Source organism: Buteo buteo, chromosome 2, assembly GCF_964188355.1.
Source record: "Buteo buteo chromosome 2, bButBut1.hap1.1, whole genome shotgun sequence".
In the NCBI taxonomy this organism is placed as follows: Eukaryota; Metazoa; Chordata; class Aves; order Accipitriformes; family Accipitridae; genus Buteo; species Buteo buteo.
The window spans coordinates 35,839,248-35,858,551 of NC_134172.1; the positions used below are offsets into that span (position 1 = coordinate 35,839,248).

Below are 19,304 nucleotides of genomic sequence, written 5' to 3' on the forward strand. Positions count from 1 at the left end.
CCTTCCATGTAATGAAAGTTCAAGCCCTCTAATATTTGTCTTCCGCTTTGTCTTACCATTCCTATCCAAATCAGGTTAACAAGAGCCCCCTGTGGCTTAAATACAGCCTTTTATCATGAATAGCTCCTAGATAAAATGCTTGGAGGGATTGGGGGAAAAAAATAAAAAAAACCCAAGTATTTGAAACAATTCCTTTATATGTGGAAAGATATTGTCGCTGGATATTTTGATATGGGTTTCTCGCCTAGCAGGCAATAAATTGCTATTTCAGCAAACTAACAGGTAGTCTTTGTTCATCAGTCTCTGAGCCTGTCTTAACCTTTCAGCAAACCTCTGCTGGAATTATCTGCTCAGAGTGATTACTAAGCATTTTCCATAATGTCCTTTTACATTTGCATCTTCGCTAGGTGCTGCAGCTGGGCCTTATTGCACCGCTGAGACACCTGGTTACAAACACAACCTCAGCAGCTGGACAGACATCTGAGCATCTCAGGGGAGCTGCAGGGTCGCTGGTGGGAGCAGTTAGGCTGTTCTTATTAAATTCTTTATGTCAACAAGATTATGTGAGCTACAAACAAGGAGCTGTCAAATGGAAACAAAATTAAAAAGGAGAAGACAACACTTTTAGTACTGAGACCCATGAAACAAGAATTTTGTTTTCAGTTCAGCTTTTTGGGGCTTGTGTGGTATAATCTGTCCAGAACCATACCTAATGACCCTTGCTCCCAAATAACGCATTACCTTTTGCCCAGTACGTAGAAGATCTAAAATACAAACTTGCTTCTCGAGAGGCAGAACTGCAACTGAGAAATCAAGATGCTGAAGCTTTGATTGCTAAGATAGGGTTTCAGACTGAGAAAGTGATCCAAGAAGAGGCCATTGCAGATGCAGAGGAGCAAAAGGTCAGTCTAATTCCCCCATTTAGTGCTGTTGAGCTATATTTAGCACAAAATAAACCTTTTTAGGTGAACAGTTTTGAACAACTTCCTCTCCAGGGAGCATAAAGTCTAAAGAATTATTATACTTACACATGTAACAGCATTTCACACCATGATTACCACTTGACCTTTCTTTACATTATGCTTTTTCCCAACCTTTTAGCTGTTTTAATGAGATGAAAGAACAATAAATACTGAGCTCATTCAAGCATTTAATGGATGTGGATCTTGAGAATCAGACCTATTTTTAATACAGTAAAGGTCAGAGAGTCATCTCTGAGCACTTCAGATTTCTAAAGGCTTTGAGGCTCTAGGTAAATTGAACAACTCAATTGATACAGAAGTTCATTCCAGTATCTCACAATATTACAAGTTGCAAACCTTGAATTTTAAGATTATAATAGCATACCTAATAATATGTGTCATCAGTGTTGAATCTTCTTTTATTTGCTCTCAGTTCAGCCTATTAACTTTAGTTATCAACATCCCTGTTGGAAACAGAAGTTTACATGCAGTAGTCCACAGAACAAGTAGAAATGCATAATTTCATCTAGACTCTTAAAATTTTCTTCTACTGTTACAAGCACGGTTTTTGAAATAAAACACCAGCAATATGGAATGCTGTAAACTGAAGTTCTTCTGCCTTTAAACTCCGAAGGGCTCATTCAACTCTAGCATTTTGCTACAAAATCTGATGTACATTGTGTCATTTATCAGTATTGCAGAGAGAAATTTTTAATTGACTGGTAATAGTTGTTAATGCCTGATTTTGAGCTACAGAAACTTCAAGTTGCTGAGAACTTTGTAAACAGTTTTCAGATACTGATCAGCAGGGAAGGCTATACTTTCTGAGCAATCAAAATGGTCTTTCATTTTCTTCTGTTTTGTTTCTTAAAGACTTATTATTATTAGGTGGTATTTAATACTTTTCTAATTACTTTGTGTCTCATCCTGATATTATTGAGGGAGAAATGATTTTTGACACCAACATAAATGAAGACTGGATTGGGACCTTTATATTTGTCTGGATTATGCTAGTTATGGACTTCAGCCTTTTGCTGATCCATATCTTATCTAGGACTTAAAAATTGCTATGAAGTTTAAAGTCCAAATAGTGCAATTAATTAAACTTGCACAAATTGGATTCAACAGCTCAACATCCTACCAACCACTTTTCAACGGTGCTTTTCCTCTATTGGTTCTATATGCTTCTGACGGATTTGGATGATCAAAATACACCCTTAACACAATTCTAATTGCTTCATTAACTAAGTAGGTGAAACACACAGAATGATTATCATGGGATAATCACATCTTTGGGCTACTTTGTTTAAGGGATGAAATTCAGCACATGACACTAATGATCACTATACTCCCCTGTTCATTGCTTTATTGTGCTTCTGAAATGTTTTTATTGGAAATGAAAGTGTCATTTTGTGCTACGTTAATCTAAAGCTATTTCATAAGGCTGATGATGGTTTCTAAATATTAATCTTCTATAATTTCTGTTACAAAAAGAGATAATTAGAAAATGAGAATACATATTCCAGCTAAGTAATTTGTGAATACTTTCCATAATTGATTAAAATTTGTCACCCTTTAAAAAATTATTTTGGCTTACCTGTTCTATAGATTTCAAACTGGAGTTTATAAGGGTTTTTTGAGTTTTACAACATTAAGCCGGTAAATACCTTGGAGGTATTGCCTTAGAGTAAAGCATTACTTCAGAAAAGGTGAAGAGTGGAAATCACTTTAGATCAGACTCATCAGGAAAAGTGAGGTCAGTCTGGATGCCCCATAAATGTGGCAGAGCTACATATGTGTATAGTAATCACTGGGTCTGACTATGAATGTGACACTGCTAAGGTTTTAAAATAGTGGGCAGTAACACTGCTGTCATTTTACTGGCCGTTTTTGTGCTCTGAATGATGCCAGCCAGAGTGGTTTACAGATGAAGATGCATATGCCATTGCCTTTTAAAATGGGACCTACCCCCTCAAAGGAAGAAAACCTGCAGAGGATGGTGTAGGTATATGGGTGATAGTGACATTAGCTGAGGATTAGGAGCAAAGATGAAACCAGACTGACCAGCTTTTTTGATTTACCTCCCTCAGCTGAAGTGTGTTCTTTATTTACATGGTATATCTGAGCCACTCTATTCATGGTCTGATTGCTAAGGGCATACTGCTTCCAGCTTTTCTAGCAATTTAGCCATCATTGAAGAGCTCTATACCGTAGAAGTTATTGATGTGAAGGGGACTAAACTTCTGGAGATGAGGATGAAAAGCTCCTTCATCTCTTTGTGAGGGAAGTAGATTTGAGAAATACTGTCCTAAGGCTTATCTACAACCTGCTCTGTTTCATTTTTCCTCCCTTAAAAAAAATTATCTTGTCCCATATTTTCTTTGGGCATCAGCAAGCAAAGAGTAAGAAGCATAAGAAAAAAGAGAGACAGAACTGTAATGCAGCTTGTGTGACTTAAATTAGCTGGGTTTTTTAATGGAAAATATTGTGTCTTGTTAGAAGCACTATGTACTGTAAATGCAATCCTTGTTCACCTGGTTACATCCTTAAAAACTTCAACAGAAGGAGCATTTGGCTGTTCTAAACTTTTTGCTTTAAGTTAATTTCAGTAACATGGGTTTCAAACCATGTTAGAGAAAATAAAAAAGCAAAGTAAAACTGCAACTTGTACATGAAGTATTTAATTTAGAAAACTTGTGTTTAAGATGCAAACCAATAAACATTGGGAATTTCATCCTAAAAGCTACTTCACAAGAGTTGGGGGAAATATTTAACTTTTGGTAACTTGTCATTTGTAGTGTAATGCATTTTGATTCTTAATCTTTGCTATTTCCACGGACGCTGTCTATGTGTGTCCCATGTAATAAGAGTATACAGGAGAGTGCCCCCAACAATTGCAGAAACACATTTTGTAAGGATATTAAATTCTTATAGAGGCCTGTTACTGCCAATGCATAGTGCTTGATCCAAGTATTAACATCTTGATCACTGTAATATCCTCTTTCTCTATAATTACTCTGTTTAAGCAAGACCTGACAGGAAATGAACCTGTGAGATGAGCATGAGGTACAAGGATAAAGATGAACCAAATATAACTAACTTCAGCCCCAGGCAATGTATCCTTAAAAACGTGTACGGTAATCTTCCAAATACACAATTGCAGGTGATACAAAACACCCTCCAGGGTTACTCTACCAGATGAATTTGCACCAAGGAAATCATAATCAGCTTTTAAACAGATAACTAAATCCTTGCAGAAAGTTGTGGAGACACTCAGATTTCACTTAAAACTGATACTAGCCACTGTAAAGTCACTGATCTAAGCCACTCTCAAGCCAAAATAAGTGTTTTGACAAATCTGCTTGGATTGGTATCTGTTTAATTTTCAAACCTGAAATTAAGTACGTATAGTGTTTTCATATAGGTTATTTCCTTTTCTCCTGTTCTTTCCCTTGTTGAGGCCTATGGTTTCAGACCTGGAGCTGAGGAATTAAAAGAAAAAGGCAAATTTTCCAAAAGGAGTAACAGACTGCCCTAATATTCCCCAGGTTTTTGTACAGAAACTTTACCTGGTCCCCTATCCTGCATTAGTAAATCTCTAACCCTTGCATCCTACAGTATTATATAGAGCCCTCAACACCTCAACACAGGAGTCTTTCTGAATTTTTGTATTGCACACAGTGATCTCCAGGTTTCTGTTGGCAACAGGAACATTCATGATCTGATGTGTCTTCACAGAAAGCTTACAGGCTCCTTTTTTCAAAAGCATCCGTACAGATAGGTGGTATTTCACATCCATACAGACATGCTTGATCACAGTCTGGTAGACAGGTACATCTGCCAGAAGGACAGTCTTCATACTAGCAAATTTTCAGCAAGAGGTATTAAAAGCCTATCTAGAAGAAAAGAAAAATTATATACATAAATACATACTACGCTTCTTACAGCTGTTCCTCTCCTTTATGTCCTTAGATATCAAAATGGCAAAGAAAGCATTACTTGCAATATTTTGTGTTGTAGTTTCCTATGCAAGAAAGAAATTAGGCATCACACAAAATCTCTTAATCCAGTACCCATTTGAAAAATGTATGTGGTCTATTGTCATCTCACAATAGTCTTACAAATGCTGAAGTGGTCTTTGAGAGACCCATACTCCTTTCACCATCAACCTTGTGAGTGCTACCAAAATTATGTGGAAGTGCCATATTTTCTTTAGTAAGCGAAAGGTAAAACTTCTTTTTCATCAGGTTTACTGCACATGTATTTAACATGATAATAAGAATAAGGCAAAGTTGTTGAGGCCAGAATCAGAGCAGCCGGTGAAGAAGTGAATTTGAAAAATGAATATTTTAAGTACCAAACATTTTTAGCAGACAAAGCATCAGTACCTGTTCCTTACTTTTCAGTTTGCAAAACTGAGCAGCAGAGGATGATAGAGAATGTCTAGTTGTTATAATAAACAAGATAAAGATTCTTTGTGATGATACAGACTTTTGTCCATAAGTATAAACAAAAACGGTTTCTGGCATGCCAATCCAAAGTTATTCTGTTTCCTATTTGTCTCTTTTAGTCTCAGTGTGTTTTCTCCACAAAGAAGGTAGTCAGCAGGTTTCCACCTCCTATCTCACGCTATTGTCCTTATAAGGGCAGAGCAACATGCAGGGATGCTTCATGATTCAGAGGAGCAGGGAAGAAAGGAACTTCGTATACCAAATTTTCTCTCTGGAGCAATGACAATAAGTGTGATCTAGCCACCCAGAGGTTAAACTACTGCTTTAGTAGAAATAGCAGGTACAGTATGAGGTTATAAGTCACGAAGAAGACTGTTAACTTCTAATATTGTAGATAGCTGATTTGCCAGCACATCCCTCTGTCTCCGGCTCCTTATCACATTATCCTCACCACATACAAGGCTTCACTCCAGAGCAGCTGCATGTGCTAGCTAATGTAGAGCGTGTAGGAGCTTTACCGAAGTGAGCAGGGCTGCCTTAGGGATGTCCTGGCACTGCAAAATTCAGCTGTCATTGAGGGCCTTGCCCACCAGCTCTTAGAATCATGGAATCATAGAATGGTTTGGGTTGGAAGGGACCTCCAAAGATCATCTAGTCCAACCCCCCCTGCAATGAGCAAGGACATCTTCAACTAGACCAGGTTGCTTAGAGCCCCATCCAACCTGGCCTTGAACGTTTGCAGGGATGGGACATCCACAACTTCTCTGGGCAACCTGTTCCAGTGTTTCACCACCCTCATTGTAAAAAATTTCTTCCTTATATCTGGTATGAATCTACCCTCTTTTAGTTTAAAACCATTGCCCCTTGCCTTATCGCAACAGGCCCTGGTAAAAAGTCTGTCTGCATCTTTCTTGTAAGCCCCCTTTAAGTATTGAAAGGCCCCAATAAGGTCTCTCCAGAGCCTTCTCTTCTTCAGGCTGAACAACTCCAATTCTCTCAGCCTTTCCTCACAGGAGAGGTGTTCCATCCCTTTCATCATTTCTGTGGCCCTCCTCTGGACCTGCTCCAACAGGTCCATGTCTTTCCTGTGCTGAGGGCTCCAGAGCTGGACGCAGTACTGCAGGTGGGGTCTCACCAGAGCGGAATAGAGGGGCAGAATCACCTCCCTCGACGTGCTGGCCACGCTGCTTTTGATGCAGTCCAGGTTGGCTTTCTGGTCTGCAAGTGCACATTGCTGGCTCATGTCCAGCTTTTCATCCACCAGTACCCCCAAGTCCTTTTCTTCCAGGGTGCTCTCAATCCCTTCATCCCCCAGCCTGTATTGATACTGGGGAGTTGCCCCAACCCAGGTTCAGGACCTTGTACTTGGCCTTCTTGAATCTCATGAGGTTCACGTGGGCCTGCTTCTCAAGCTTTTCCAGGTCCCTCTGGGTGGCATCTTATCCCCCAGGTGTGGCAGCCACCACTCAGCTTGGTGTTGTCTGCAAATGTGCTGAGGGTGCACTTGATCCCACTGTCTATGTTATTGATGAAGATATTAAACAGTACTGGTCCTAATATGGGTCCCTGAGGGACACAACTCATAACTGATCTCCATCCAGACATTGAGCCTGTTGACCACTACTTTCTGGATGTGACCATCCAGCCAATTCCTTATCCACCAAACAGTCCACCCATCAAATCCGTATCTCTCCAATTTAGAGAGAAGCATGTTGGGGGGGACCATGTCAAAGGCCTTACAGGAGTCCAGATGGATGAAATCTGCAGCTCTTCCCTTGTCCACTGGTGTAGTTACTCCATTATAGAAGGCCACCAGGTTGGTCAGGCAAGACTTGCCCTTGGTGAAGCCATGCTGGCTGTCTCAAATCACCTCCCTGTTCTCCATGTGCCTTAGCATAGCTTCTAGGAGGATCTGTTCCACGATCTTCCCAGGCACAGAGGTGATGCTGACTCTTCTGCAGTATGGTGGTATAGACAGGAGATGTTAATTCTCACCTTGCAGAACAGAGGGTGTCTAGAGCCAAGCACAAACCTGCTTGAGTGTCAGAGTTGTAGAGGTCTTTTTTGATGGATAACATAAAATAATGGTTTCTAAATCTGTTTGTGTATACAGATATTACGGTGTGAGTGCTTAAGCAGCTCTGATTTGATTTACAGCCTTAATTTCAATATAAATCTTAAGATTCATTGTTTTAATAGGTAGCAGCAATCCAAGAAGTATATCTGAGACAGAAAGAATGTGAAGATGAGCTGCTGAAAGATGAACCTGCTCTTGTTGCTGCTACAGCAGCCTTAGACACACTTAGTAGGGTAAAGATCATACAGTTTGATTTCTGAAAAAAAAAAAAAAAATTTGTTAATTGTTCAAGCAGTTCAAGGCTATTAAATGGTCATTCCAGTGCCAAGCTGCCAAGCACACATTTCCATCTTCTCTGGGCAGCATGCTCCAAAGCAACAGGTTGGCAACTGCTGTACCTGACCTGGCATTACACTTCCCATCACCCTGCTTGACCAAGTTGCACTTAGGATTGCAGAGCAAGAGAAGGGCTGTGACCATCAGTATTTTTACCACATAAAATAGTTAGTAATAGTCTTTGAAGAGCTGAGAGTTGTACCAGTAATCAGAAAGCTTCTGTGGAACAAACCCACTATCGTTGCACAATTCTGTACCTGTTCCTCTGATCTTCTTTTTCCAAGTTAATCTTACAGAACTGAAAGCCTTCACTGATGCACCAATGGTTGTAATCAATGTTATCACTGCAGTGATGGTTTTACTGGCATATAAGGGGAAAGTGCTCAAAGACCGAAGCTGCAAAGCTACAAAAGTCTTTACAAGAGAGGTAACAATCAATGGAATATCACATAATATCTGAGATGAGAGAGGAAAAGAATAGTTAAAAATGAGAGCCAGAGAAAAAGAAACTAAATCACAACTTCATTTTCTTACAGTTTGAATTTAGGGGGATAAAACCCAACCCTACATTGTTGTTTTCTGTGTATGTTTTATGATGAATTCTAGCCAGCCTGAGTGCCACTGGGATTTATTAATTGCAAAAATGAAAGAAAAGTCAAAGGGACAGCATTTAATGATATTTATCTCATCTCTGCCAAATTCCTCAAGTGAATCATAAAATCACAAAATGTGGTTGCGAGGGTGAATACTTCAGGCTTTTGGCAGAAATAATATTTTTGCTTTGTACTGCATAATGTTTCCAAACCAATAAGCTAGCGCAGGATTTCATTTGTGATGAAAGTAGGAGTTAGGTTCTGATCCTCTGAAATGGAAAAGGATTGATGCACTGGAACTTCTCTTCTTGCAGGTTGATGACTTCTTACAAGCTTTAATCAACTATGATAAGGAGCATATTCCTCAGAATTGTCTGAAAGTCATTGAGGAACATTACTTGAAGGATCCAGATTTCAACCCAAAGTATGTTCATACAAAATCCTTTGCAGCAGCTGGTCTCTGTGCCTGGGTCATAAATATAGTAACATTCAATAAGGTGTATATGTGTGTGTGTGTGTATGTGTGTGTATATATATATATATATATATACACATATATATATATATATATATCAGTTCCTCACTTGACTAGCCCTGATGGGGGGGAATTTCTGTTGTTGAAGTTTTTTATTATTTTGGTAAGCTCAGCTTGGTGTTCTGGGGAGAATGTAACAGCAACCACAGGTAAAGTGGGAAGTCTTCAGTGCTTAACAGTACGTACACATGTATTTATTTGTAGTAGAATATGGTAAAAAAGATGTGGCTGTCCAAGACTTCTCAATTGTCATTATGATGCAACAGTTGGGAAATATTTTTCTCCAGATGTACATGTTTCACTTGAAATGTTCATCTGAGTCTGGCTGTCTGGAGTGTCAGACAGATCTTATGACTTACAAGTCCCTGGAGCACCTGATAGCAGGATTCCTCCATTCATCCTAGTATTGTAGCATGTTATCATTTAACTCCAAAATAGTGAAACACCGATCAATTTTAGTTGAAATCTAATCAAGCTTAATGCCTGTCTGATTTCCACCTGTATTCTAAAACCATGAAAATGATACATATAAATTCATTTTAGCTGGAGAGTAGACCCACTAAGGATACATTCAGTTCTGCTTAAAATATCCTTATGATGTGGGCTGTAATCTAATCTCCTGTAGTCTTGAAGTCAAGAATGAAAGAAATCTCCGCATGTCTCACTATTTTCTAGAAGGATGGTTCTTAAGCAAATATATGTAATGAGAGACTATTAGGATTATCTGAAAGTCTTTCATCAGGAGACATTTGTAATTTTTGTAATGAATGTGAGACCAACTTGTTGTCTAATGTACCTATGTTGTATGTCTTTTTCAAGGTGTATTGTGAGGTAGAACCAAAATGTGCGTTGGCCCAGGCAAATGCTGAATTAACAGCAGCTACAGAAAAACTAGAAGCCATCAGGAAAAAGCTTCTTGTAAGTACTGCTTGATCAATGAGCATTATTCTCTAATATCTTGGGCCCACTTAATTTTATTAGTTTTGTTTTATCTATTTATTTAATTTTATTTTATTCTTATTGATTTTATTACTTCCTAGTTCAAGTATTAAAGATATGTTTTCATTAGTGATTATCACTATTTTCCCCACAAACCTACTGAAGAATATTCCATAGTTTGGGTGGTAGCACATGAAGCTGTTTATCAGAAATAACTGAATTTCCTCAAAGCCATCTAGGCATGTTATAACCAATAGACTATTAAACTGAAATGAGAGTTGATATAAATAACTGGTTGTGATTTTTACAAGGAATATATGCCAAGTGCTTTATTGAGTGATGACATTGGAATGTAGGAATAACTTCCAGAAAGGACTTTGGAAGGTCATGCTCATCTGTGTTTATATTTGTCACTAAACATATCATAAAAATTACATCAAACCTCCTTTGATTTTTTGAAAGACCTCCAAACACATATAGACATACATGCACATAGAAGTGGAAACTTTGATTAGTCTTTTACTGACAAATGTCTTCTGAGTTAATGATTGAATCGAAGACCACATTTACCACCAAGTACCTATTGAACTTTTGAGAGGGATTACTTGTTGTTTATTAAGTATTCATTCAATGGAGCAACAGCAACACAAAGTGCTCTTGAAACAGACAAAGATATCTTGTGGTACCTTGTGAGATGGTGGGTGGAAGGAGTTTCTCTGCTGCAAGCTAATTACCCTTAGTTAGCAAAGGCAGCTTCAAATGGTTCAAAAGACAGCATTAATTAGGTTTAGAAGGGTGTGACTTGGCTTAAGACTTCTTTTGTTGACAATATGTAGATCTGAAATCTCACAACTTAAGATATCAAGCAATAAATGAAGGCTGAACAAATCTGTAACATGGGGATTATTCTCACTGTTTTCTCTTAAGTTAACAATTTATGAGAATGAGCAAGATTCACTTTTACTGAAACTCTTAGAAATCTGTGAGTTATGGTATCTGAGAATGTCATTCTTTATTTCATCAATTTCCCGTTTTTCCTCCTGCTATTGTAGTATCTGTTTTTTTCTTTTTCTGAAGGAGATGCAGATATAATGGGTAAACAAAGATAGCTTTTACCATCTCTCTTCCTCTTCTGGACCCTCTGCCACCCACCCCAAAAATCCCATCAGCTGCTACAGCATGTATTTTGCCTCCATATGATACAGCCTTAGCTTTGTGGCCTTGGAGTTGCCCATTCAGATCAAAGTGCATCTGCCCTAGTGAAGCTTGTATTTACACTAAAAGATAGCTTTACTGAAGAATCATGTTTTTTATTTCACACATCTATACTGATGTATGTTTATTACATGCAAATACTTTTTGGTCAAAAATAGCCTTTTAATGTTTGTTTGGGTTTTTTTTTAATGCATGGAAATCACTTCTGAAACTCATGGAATCTTATTATTTTAATGTGTTGCTCAGAGAAGAGCACTAATGCATCTCTGTTCCTTGCCTGACAGTATCTCAAAGAACCTTTTCCTGGTTCAGGTGATCTTGCAGTTCAGTAAGCCTCCAACTTTGAATCTTGTTCTGTCTTTTTATATTTATTTACTTTCCCTTTCATTTCCTCATGAATTTTTCTGGAGGTGGTTAGCAGCAGTTTTTATCTCAGCTATGCTTAGTTCCTAGTAGGAAGAATTCTGCACCACAGACAAAGTTGCAGTTTCCTCTGCAGTTAGCTGTTTCCTGTGTTAGGCCAACAGTTGTCACCTTGTCATTCAATATGAATATTTTTCCTAACCACTTTAGAAAATCCATACTGCATGTTCAACCGGGCTTCCTTTTACAAGGTGGGAGGATACAGTTAAAACTATTATTTTTATAACTGAGTCGTACCATAGCTGATCAACCTGATGAACTTTTTTAAGGAGCTGTAACTATAATTTTTGATTCTCCAGTAGGTATTACTCATAGCAATAATAAGCTCCAGAGCTCACAAGGTTGTTGAATGGAGAACATTATAGCTGGTGAAATTCACTGCTGATAAATGCAAAATAATACCTATTGGAATGAAAAATTTGAACTTTTTATGAATACTTCTTGATTATTGTTTATTTATTAGCAGCTTAGGGAAGAAGACCTGGGGTTGATTGTGTATAATTCAAAGAAAACTTTGAAGTTAGCCCTGTTTTGAGCTGAGAGTTGGACTGGATGACCTCCAAAGCTCCTTCTAGCCTATACTATCTCATGATTCCAAAAATAAAGCAGAAATTTGGTTCATCCAGTAATATTTTACAAGAAGATGAACTTCAGTAGAAGAGTAGAAAGGAAATACTTGTCTATTCAGTGTATATATTAGATATGCTAAAATGTATTTGTAACGCTTAAGAGAGTGTTATAATGATATAGTAAAAACTGCTGCACACAACTCACTCAGGAAAACTTGCTTTTGGCAACTGAGCTGTGACTCAGTCCAGAAGTTTGAAGATGTCAAAAGGGATTCAATTTTTATATATGAAGAAACTTGAAAAATTTATGTACTTCCATAATTCATGTCTTAATCCATCATTTAATTACTGAGGATTATTGGTAGAATTTTATTTTGAAGGCGTATTATTCCTCTTGGACATTCCTGTGTTTGCTTCTCATGGTCCACATGTTGCATGTCATCTCGCAGGAAGAACATACAGTCACCGTTTTTAAGTATTCTTCTATGCAGCCTCCAAATATTTCACTTCAGAAGCTTCAGTTACAGTGCAATTCTTTGCACAGGCCAATGGAAAACATTCATTCAAACGTCTTCCAAATTCCAGCTAGCAATACGATTCTCATCTAATTTGTCATGCTTTTTTCCATATGTGAGGTGATTGAAGTTACTTATTTCCATGAACTACTTACCCGTATATATGCTGTATCCAAATGGGGTATACTGTGCATAAACTTACATACGCTTGGACTAACGTTGATTTATGTACCTATTGTACTCATAGAAAGGAAGGAATGTAATTTCTTGTTCACTGAGAGGATTTAAAATGTTATTTAAAGAAAAGATTTGAAAATGCTTGAAGTAACCTAGTTTTAATTACATGTTTAACTTATGTCTTATCTAATAGCTGTGTGGCAGACTGGAAATTATCAAAGTGTCAATAAAAGTGTAGTGCATAACATGAAGACATGTGTGTATAAAAGCCATTGATAGTTTTCCCAGGACTGGCAACTAGGAGGAAAAAAAAAAAAAGCTGCAAGTTAGCATGCACCAGGGCTTCAAATAATCTAGGAATCTTAGAAGGGAGTTTAAGTTTCCAGTATTAGAACAAGTTGGGGATGTGACACCCACTTTATAAAATGTTAATCCAAGAAGTTTCAGCTATAGAAAACTGTATGGCTGAGAGATGTATTTTCTCTGATTGTTAGTGACCATTTTCCTACCTGTGAAATGTTAGAGGATGATGAGAGGTTAAGTTCGTTAGTAAGGTTCAGTAGGTGGAATGAGCTCTGTAGATTGGTGGGTACAGAACAGGATCCTTTCCTGTCTTTGTACTTTTGCTTTTTAACAGAATTGAGACTCACTAATTGAGACTCACTAATTCCATGAAATCCACCACTTTTCTTGGGCTTTTTTTTTAACCATAGTTACAGCTGACATTTCACAGAGCCTCCACTTAGCTTTCTGGGCTCAGCCTTTTTCTCCACCTAAACATGCACAACATGGTCAACAGTGAACAACTTTGTCTGTAGATTTTCATCCCTATTCAATGATCCTGAACTGCACTGTTCCATTTAAAATCAGCTTGACTTCCTCAGCTGGAAACTTGTATCCATCCACGTATTAAAGTACCTGATGTTCTATGTGATGTCCCATGGGGAGGACTGTTATGTACAACAGTAGCATTAACCAGGATTAGCTGATTAAAAGACACAAATTCAGAGTGAAACATTGACTTTTTGCTGGCATCCATTTTTGGAGTTAGAATGAAGCGCTGTATAAGTATTCACCAGTTATCTTCCACTTTTCCAGAGAGTTTTACATCTAACCAAGTTTCATCAGCTCCAGTTTTCCAACCATGGTAACTTCTCGATCTGCTTCATTTAATGCTTGTATTCAGTATTTTGTAATGTGCACCCCTGCCCTATGGAACTTGTTCCAGCTGGCACATGTCAGACCTTTTAAAGGTATGATTCACTGCATAAGGGAGTCTGTGAAGCAGGTATAAAGAGAAGACAAACTTGTATTTCTTCTGGAAAAAACCCAAACAATTCAGGCACTCCTCAGTGACAAGTACCTAGATTTTATTTACCTTAGCTGCTGATAAACCTCTGTACCCCGTCAGGCTTTAGAAAGCTCTTATTCCTTACTTGAGTTGTATGCATGCATAGTCAGTAAAAGCAAGAATTCCTCTGATGCTGAAGGAAGGTCACTCTCGATAGATGGACATTCTTCTAACTCTCTCTATCTGGGCTGCCTGCTGACTGTATCCAGTCTGCAGGAAGTTTTCACCTCACCCACCACCTCTTCTTCAGGAGCAGTAGAAGTGCTGTGCAGCCCTATCAGTCATCCTCTGAAGAGCTGAATTTCTTATAAGCTTGCACAAGGCCAGTATGTAGAGCCCACAAGAAGGAGGTACTCTACCAGCGCAAATTCATCTGAATCTGCATGGAATTAAGCAGTACACAGGAGAGAGATATTTTTTATGTCATTTATGAATGCTAGCCTTTCAGTAGTCCTTTCTATTCTGAAGCTAAACAAATTCAGTAGAACAATGAAGCAGTTAGTCTTCTGTCTAATCTCTTCTAAATGCCTTTAAAGTGGCACTAGTGTTTTTCTTATCATTATCCAGGCATCAATCCACACATTCAGTTGCCCCCTATCCTTCAGTTCATTTCTTGCCCTTTTCCCTTCTGGTCATTGATTTGCCTGTCTCTTTCCCATCTTCCTCTATCCAATTTTCTAAAGAATAGTCTTGAAGGCAGAGTATCAGTTGTTAGTGATCTCTGCTCCTGAACTCATGGATGTTCTGTGCTCCCTGACTCATAATTCAACTTCTTTCTGTTGGCAAAGAGAGAGAGGAGAGTTGTACGTATTTTTCAAATGGAAGTTTTTGTGGCCAGCAATTCTCAGTGACGATAATTGGTGCAGCTGTTAGTAATCAATAATACATATTCAGTGTAGACAGCACCAACTAACCTCCTTTCATTTTTCACGGCTTCCAGAATATATCTTTAAATGAGAAATGACGAGGGGATCGAGTGCACCCTCACTAAGTTTGCAGATGGCACCAAGCTGAGAGGCAGGGTTGACCTGCTCAAGGGTAGGAAGGCTCTACAGAGGGATCTGGGCAGGCTGGATCGATGGGCCGAGACCAGTTGTGTGAAGTTCAACAAGACTCAGTGCCGGGTCCTGCTCTTGGGTCACAACAACCCCATGCAGCGTTATAGGCTTGGGGAAGAGTGGCTGGAAAGCTGTCCGGCGGAAAGGGACCTGGGGGTGCTGTTTGACAGCCGGCTGAATGTGAGCCAGCAGTGTGCCCAGGTGGCCAAGAAGGCCAACGGCATCCTGGCTTGCCTCAGACATAGTGTGGCCAGCAGGAGCAGGAAAGTGATTGTCCCCCTGTAGTCGGCACTGGTGAGGCTGCACCTCGAGTACTGTGTTCAGTTTTGGGCCCCTCACTACAAGACAGACATTGAGTTGCTGGAGAGTGTCCAGAGAAGGGCAACAAAGCTGGTGAAGGGTCTGGAGAACAAGGCTTGAGAGAAGCGGCTGAGGGAACTGGGGTTGTTTAGCCTGGAGAAAAGGAGGCTGAGGGGAGACCTTATTGCTCTCTACAACTACCTGAAAGGAGGGTGTAGTGAGGTGGGTGTTGGTCTCTTTTCCCAGGTAACAAGTAATAGGACAAGAGGAAATGGCCTCAAGTTGTGCCGGGGCAGGTTTAGACTGGATATTAGGAAAAATTTCTTCACCGGAAGGATTGTCAAGGATTGGAACATGCTGCCCAGGGAAGTGCTTGAGCCACCATCCCTGGGGATATTTAAAAGACGTGTAGATGTGGTGCTTAGGGACATGGTTTAGTGGTGGACTCAGCAGTGCTAGGTTAATGGTTGTACTTGATGATCTTAAAGGTCTTTTCCAACCTAAATGATTCTATGGGCACTATTGTAATTAATATTGTCACAGTAATTTTTTTAATGTCAAATAGATACAGACTGGTACTAATACTAATACAGTATGTCTTTTTAAACATTTACAATGTTTTGAAGATGATTAAAAAAAAATACTCTGTGGATGGTGATGCTTACTAATCCTTTCTTGCATATTAAAATTTTAGGATATGAACACACACATTTGTCCATCCAGTCAAACAATTGCTATATATTTACAGTAAATGGAAAGAAGAGCAGGTTATGAAATAGAAAAAAGGATTGTTTCTTCACAAGCAAAATTATTTTTTAAGTATTTTGTGTGAAATTAAATCAGATTCCTATCCTTAAAGAGACTACAGTTATCTGCTAAAAATATTTGTGAAAATTATGATTTTATGTTCACATATATATATATTAAAATAAGTATGCCTATAATATGCAGAAAAAAGCAGGAAAGGTAGTATGTTTATTAGTGTAAAGGCTAAAAAGTTGGGCCAAGTTCATCCTTTTGGCAGATATGGTGCAATTTATATTATTTATCATTAAAATCATTATTATTAACATATGAGAGCACTTAAATACAGTGAAAATACACTTTGTTCCTGAAAAGGATTATACAAGGACACAGTCCAGCAGGCTTGCTATGGAGAGTAATGGTTCTCTGCTGTGATTTGTGGAGCATAGTTCCCTGTCACTAACTTTCTCAATAACAAGCGTTTTTAAAACACTTGATTTATCCCATAGAATTTAGAGTACTGGGATATAAAATGCAATAGGTAATCCTGCTGTTGCTAGACTTATACTTTATTTATGTTCTATCCTATGAAAGAATGACAAAAGGGAATGGCGTGCTTTGTAGTGACAACTTTCCTATTCTAAAGTCACAAGATAGGAAGCACTCTGATAAAGGAGACTATTATGTACCAAAAAAAAACCCACAGAGATGTTGGGTCATTCCTTACTCTTTGTCTCGCTGCAGAAGAATGTTCTTGCCATCTTTACTACCTGAGCCTTTGATGGATGAGTGTATTTGAACTATGATCAGATCTATGTTATCATGCAGGCAAACTTGAGATGGCTAGAAATAAGTCTCCCTTGAAAAAAAAGAGAGAGTAGAGAACTGTTTCTCTGTTCATTCTTCTTATGCCTTGCATGCTAGGCTGATGAAATTTTACTTATAGCCCATCTCTGCAAGATGCCCTTATTGAGCAAAGCCCTCATTAGTCTCTCAGTTTAAGATCCATCACCATTAAAAAGTGGATTGGCTGCCTCATTATCCCCAAGAAATCAAGCCAACCTTCTTTATTAAGCTCTGAGTTGTAATTTCATCTTTCCCCTTTGCCAATTAATTTCCTATTTTTAATTTATATATTATTTTTACATTTCCTGATTGCACACCACCAGTTCAAGCACTAAACTTGGCAGATGACATCTAAATCTTTGATCCTGCGAAACTACCAAGCTTGTGTGGAGGTGTGCACTCCTTGCTCCTGTTGGGATTCTTCCATTAAACCTGAAATAGGAAAATTTTATTCTAAAGTGGAACTCACTGTTGTTAGTGCTGTAGTTACTCTAGAGAAACAAAACCGTTTCAGACAACTTGCCTGCTGTAACTTCTGTTGTCTTGCCTTGTCTTTTCATTTTTACAAAATGGTCTTTCAAGCCCAGTTTTTGTATTCAACTTTTGCCTCACCTGATTATTTGTAAAAATAGTACTTTTCAAGGTGTTAACCTCTTAGCTTTTATCGCTTAGCTATCTGATTTTTTTAAAACCTTTCTTTTCATTAGTTCCTCTTAGTTTGCTGAGGTGGAGAGGATTCTCTTTTTTTCTGACAGAGTGGGAAAGAATGTGTTTTTCTTCCTGATGAAAGGGAAAAGTGAGATAAACGCATTATGGGTGGGTTTCCTCTTTTTGGTTCTTTTTGATGAACAAATGCAGTAGTATTGGAGTTTTTATTTTTACAACCAAAAGAAACTTGTGATTCCCCACCCCCCACCCCATTTTGTTGACTAACTATTCCTGACTGATAATTACTGTATTTCTTAGACTTTTTCAGAAAGACAGGGTGTTGTATCTTCAACAACAATAACAAGATAGTTCCTCATCCAAGCATCTTTCAGCTGTTTTAGTTAAGTAGGCATTAACAGAAACAATTTTAATTATTTTATCTAAAAATCCCATGTCATCCTAGCTGCTCCATTAAGAGAATTTGGAAAAAATGCTGCAGCTCAGCAAATTACCAGTTATATGGCAGGAGTGATGGAGACTGATGAAAATAAAGGGTCTGAGCAATCTAAGACAGGGAATTTGCAGGGGCTTACTGGGGATGGGCAGTGGCTGCTACTGAGTTGATGTACATTTAGTATGAAATCCCCAAAAGCAGGGAGAGGGCGTATTGCTGCCTTTTAAGCAGAGTGCATACAAGTGTGGTTAAAGATCTTTGGTAAAGGTGTGGATCAGCATGCAGGAGATCTACTTGTTTTCTGCCACTAGCAAAACCATCCTGTCTGCCCAAGAGCAAATGGCTGGATCTTCTTATGCCACCAGTCTCACATACAAAATGAAAATAATAATTCTGTTCTTGCATTTTTTTCTCTGTTACAATTTTAAATGCTCCAGAATGCATAGAATGTAGTTACAATGTCCTAGGATTTTTATTACTGAATCTAGCACAAGAAACTTGCACTTTTGCCTTGGGACCTCCGGATCTGGCCATTGCAATACAGGCCGTTGTCATCAAGGAGAAACATTTCTCCTCCTATTATTATCTCCAAGTACCTGATCTCAACCATTTAAATGGATATTTGGTAAGGGATTCTAATGATGGGTATTCTTCTAAATTGTTGTTAGTTAGCATACTTATGTTGTGCCAGGAGCTGTAGAAAGAATGTAGAATACAACAAAACCTTTCCTTTAAAGTTTGTAACCTTCAGACTTAAAGGTACTGTTTACAATTATTGTCATTAAAATATATTATTTAAAATATAAAAAAAAATTAAAAACAACAGAAAAAAAAACGCCAAAGCTTAAGCTATAATATTTACCCATCCCTTTCCTGAATAGGTTCTGGATAGCAATCTGCATAAGCTCACAGCTTCACTCAAGAAAGCAGTCACAGAGAAAGTCTGATGTCACGATGATGTGAACCAAACAAAACTATTGCACTGGCCAACAGGTTGGTCAAGGGACTTGAGGTAAGAAGATTTTGCCTGAATGTTCACCCTAGTTTGAGTTTTGAAATATTTGAAATGTTTGTTGAGCATGAGGTTAAACTTAAATTTTTGAGGATTGCG

General features: G+C 38.3%; 1 protein-coding gene across 1 annotated transcript in view; it reads left to right on the forward strand.

The window, feature by feature from the left end:
• The window catches only part of DNAH11 (dynein axonemal heavy chain 11), a 162,381-nt gene that overhangs the window by 98,574 nt on the left and 44,503 nt on the right, over positions 1-19,304 (forward strand). Inside the window, 7 exon segments of the mRNA XM_075041966.1 lie at positions 763-902; positions 7,613-7,718; positions 8,039-8,253; positions 8,734-8,916; positions 9,774-9,872; positions 19,075-19,156; positions 19,159-19,205. Of these exon segments, the coding sequence (XP_074898067.1) occupies positions 763-902; positions 7,613-7,718; positions 8,039-8,253; positions 8,734-8,916; positions 9,774-9,872; positions 19,075-19,156; positions 19,159-19,205 (872 nt within the window).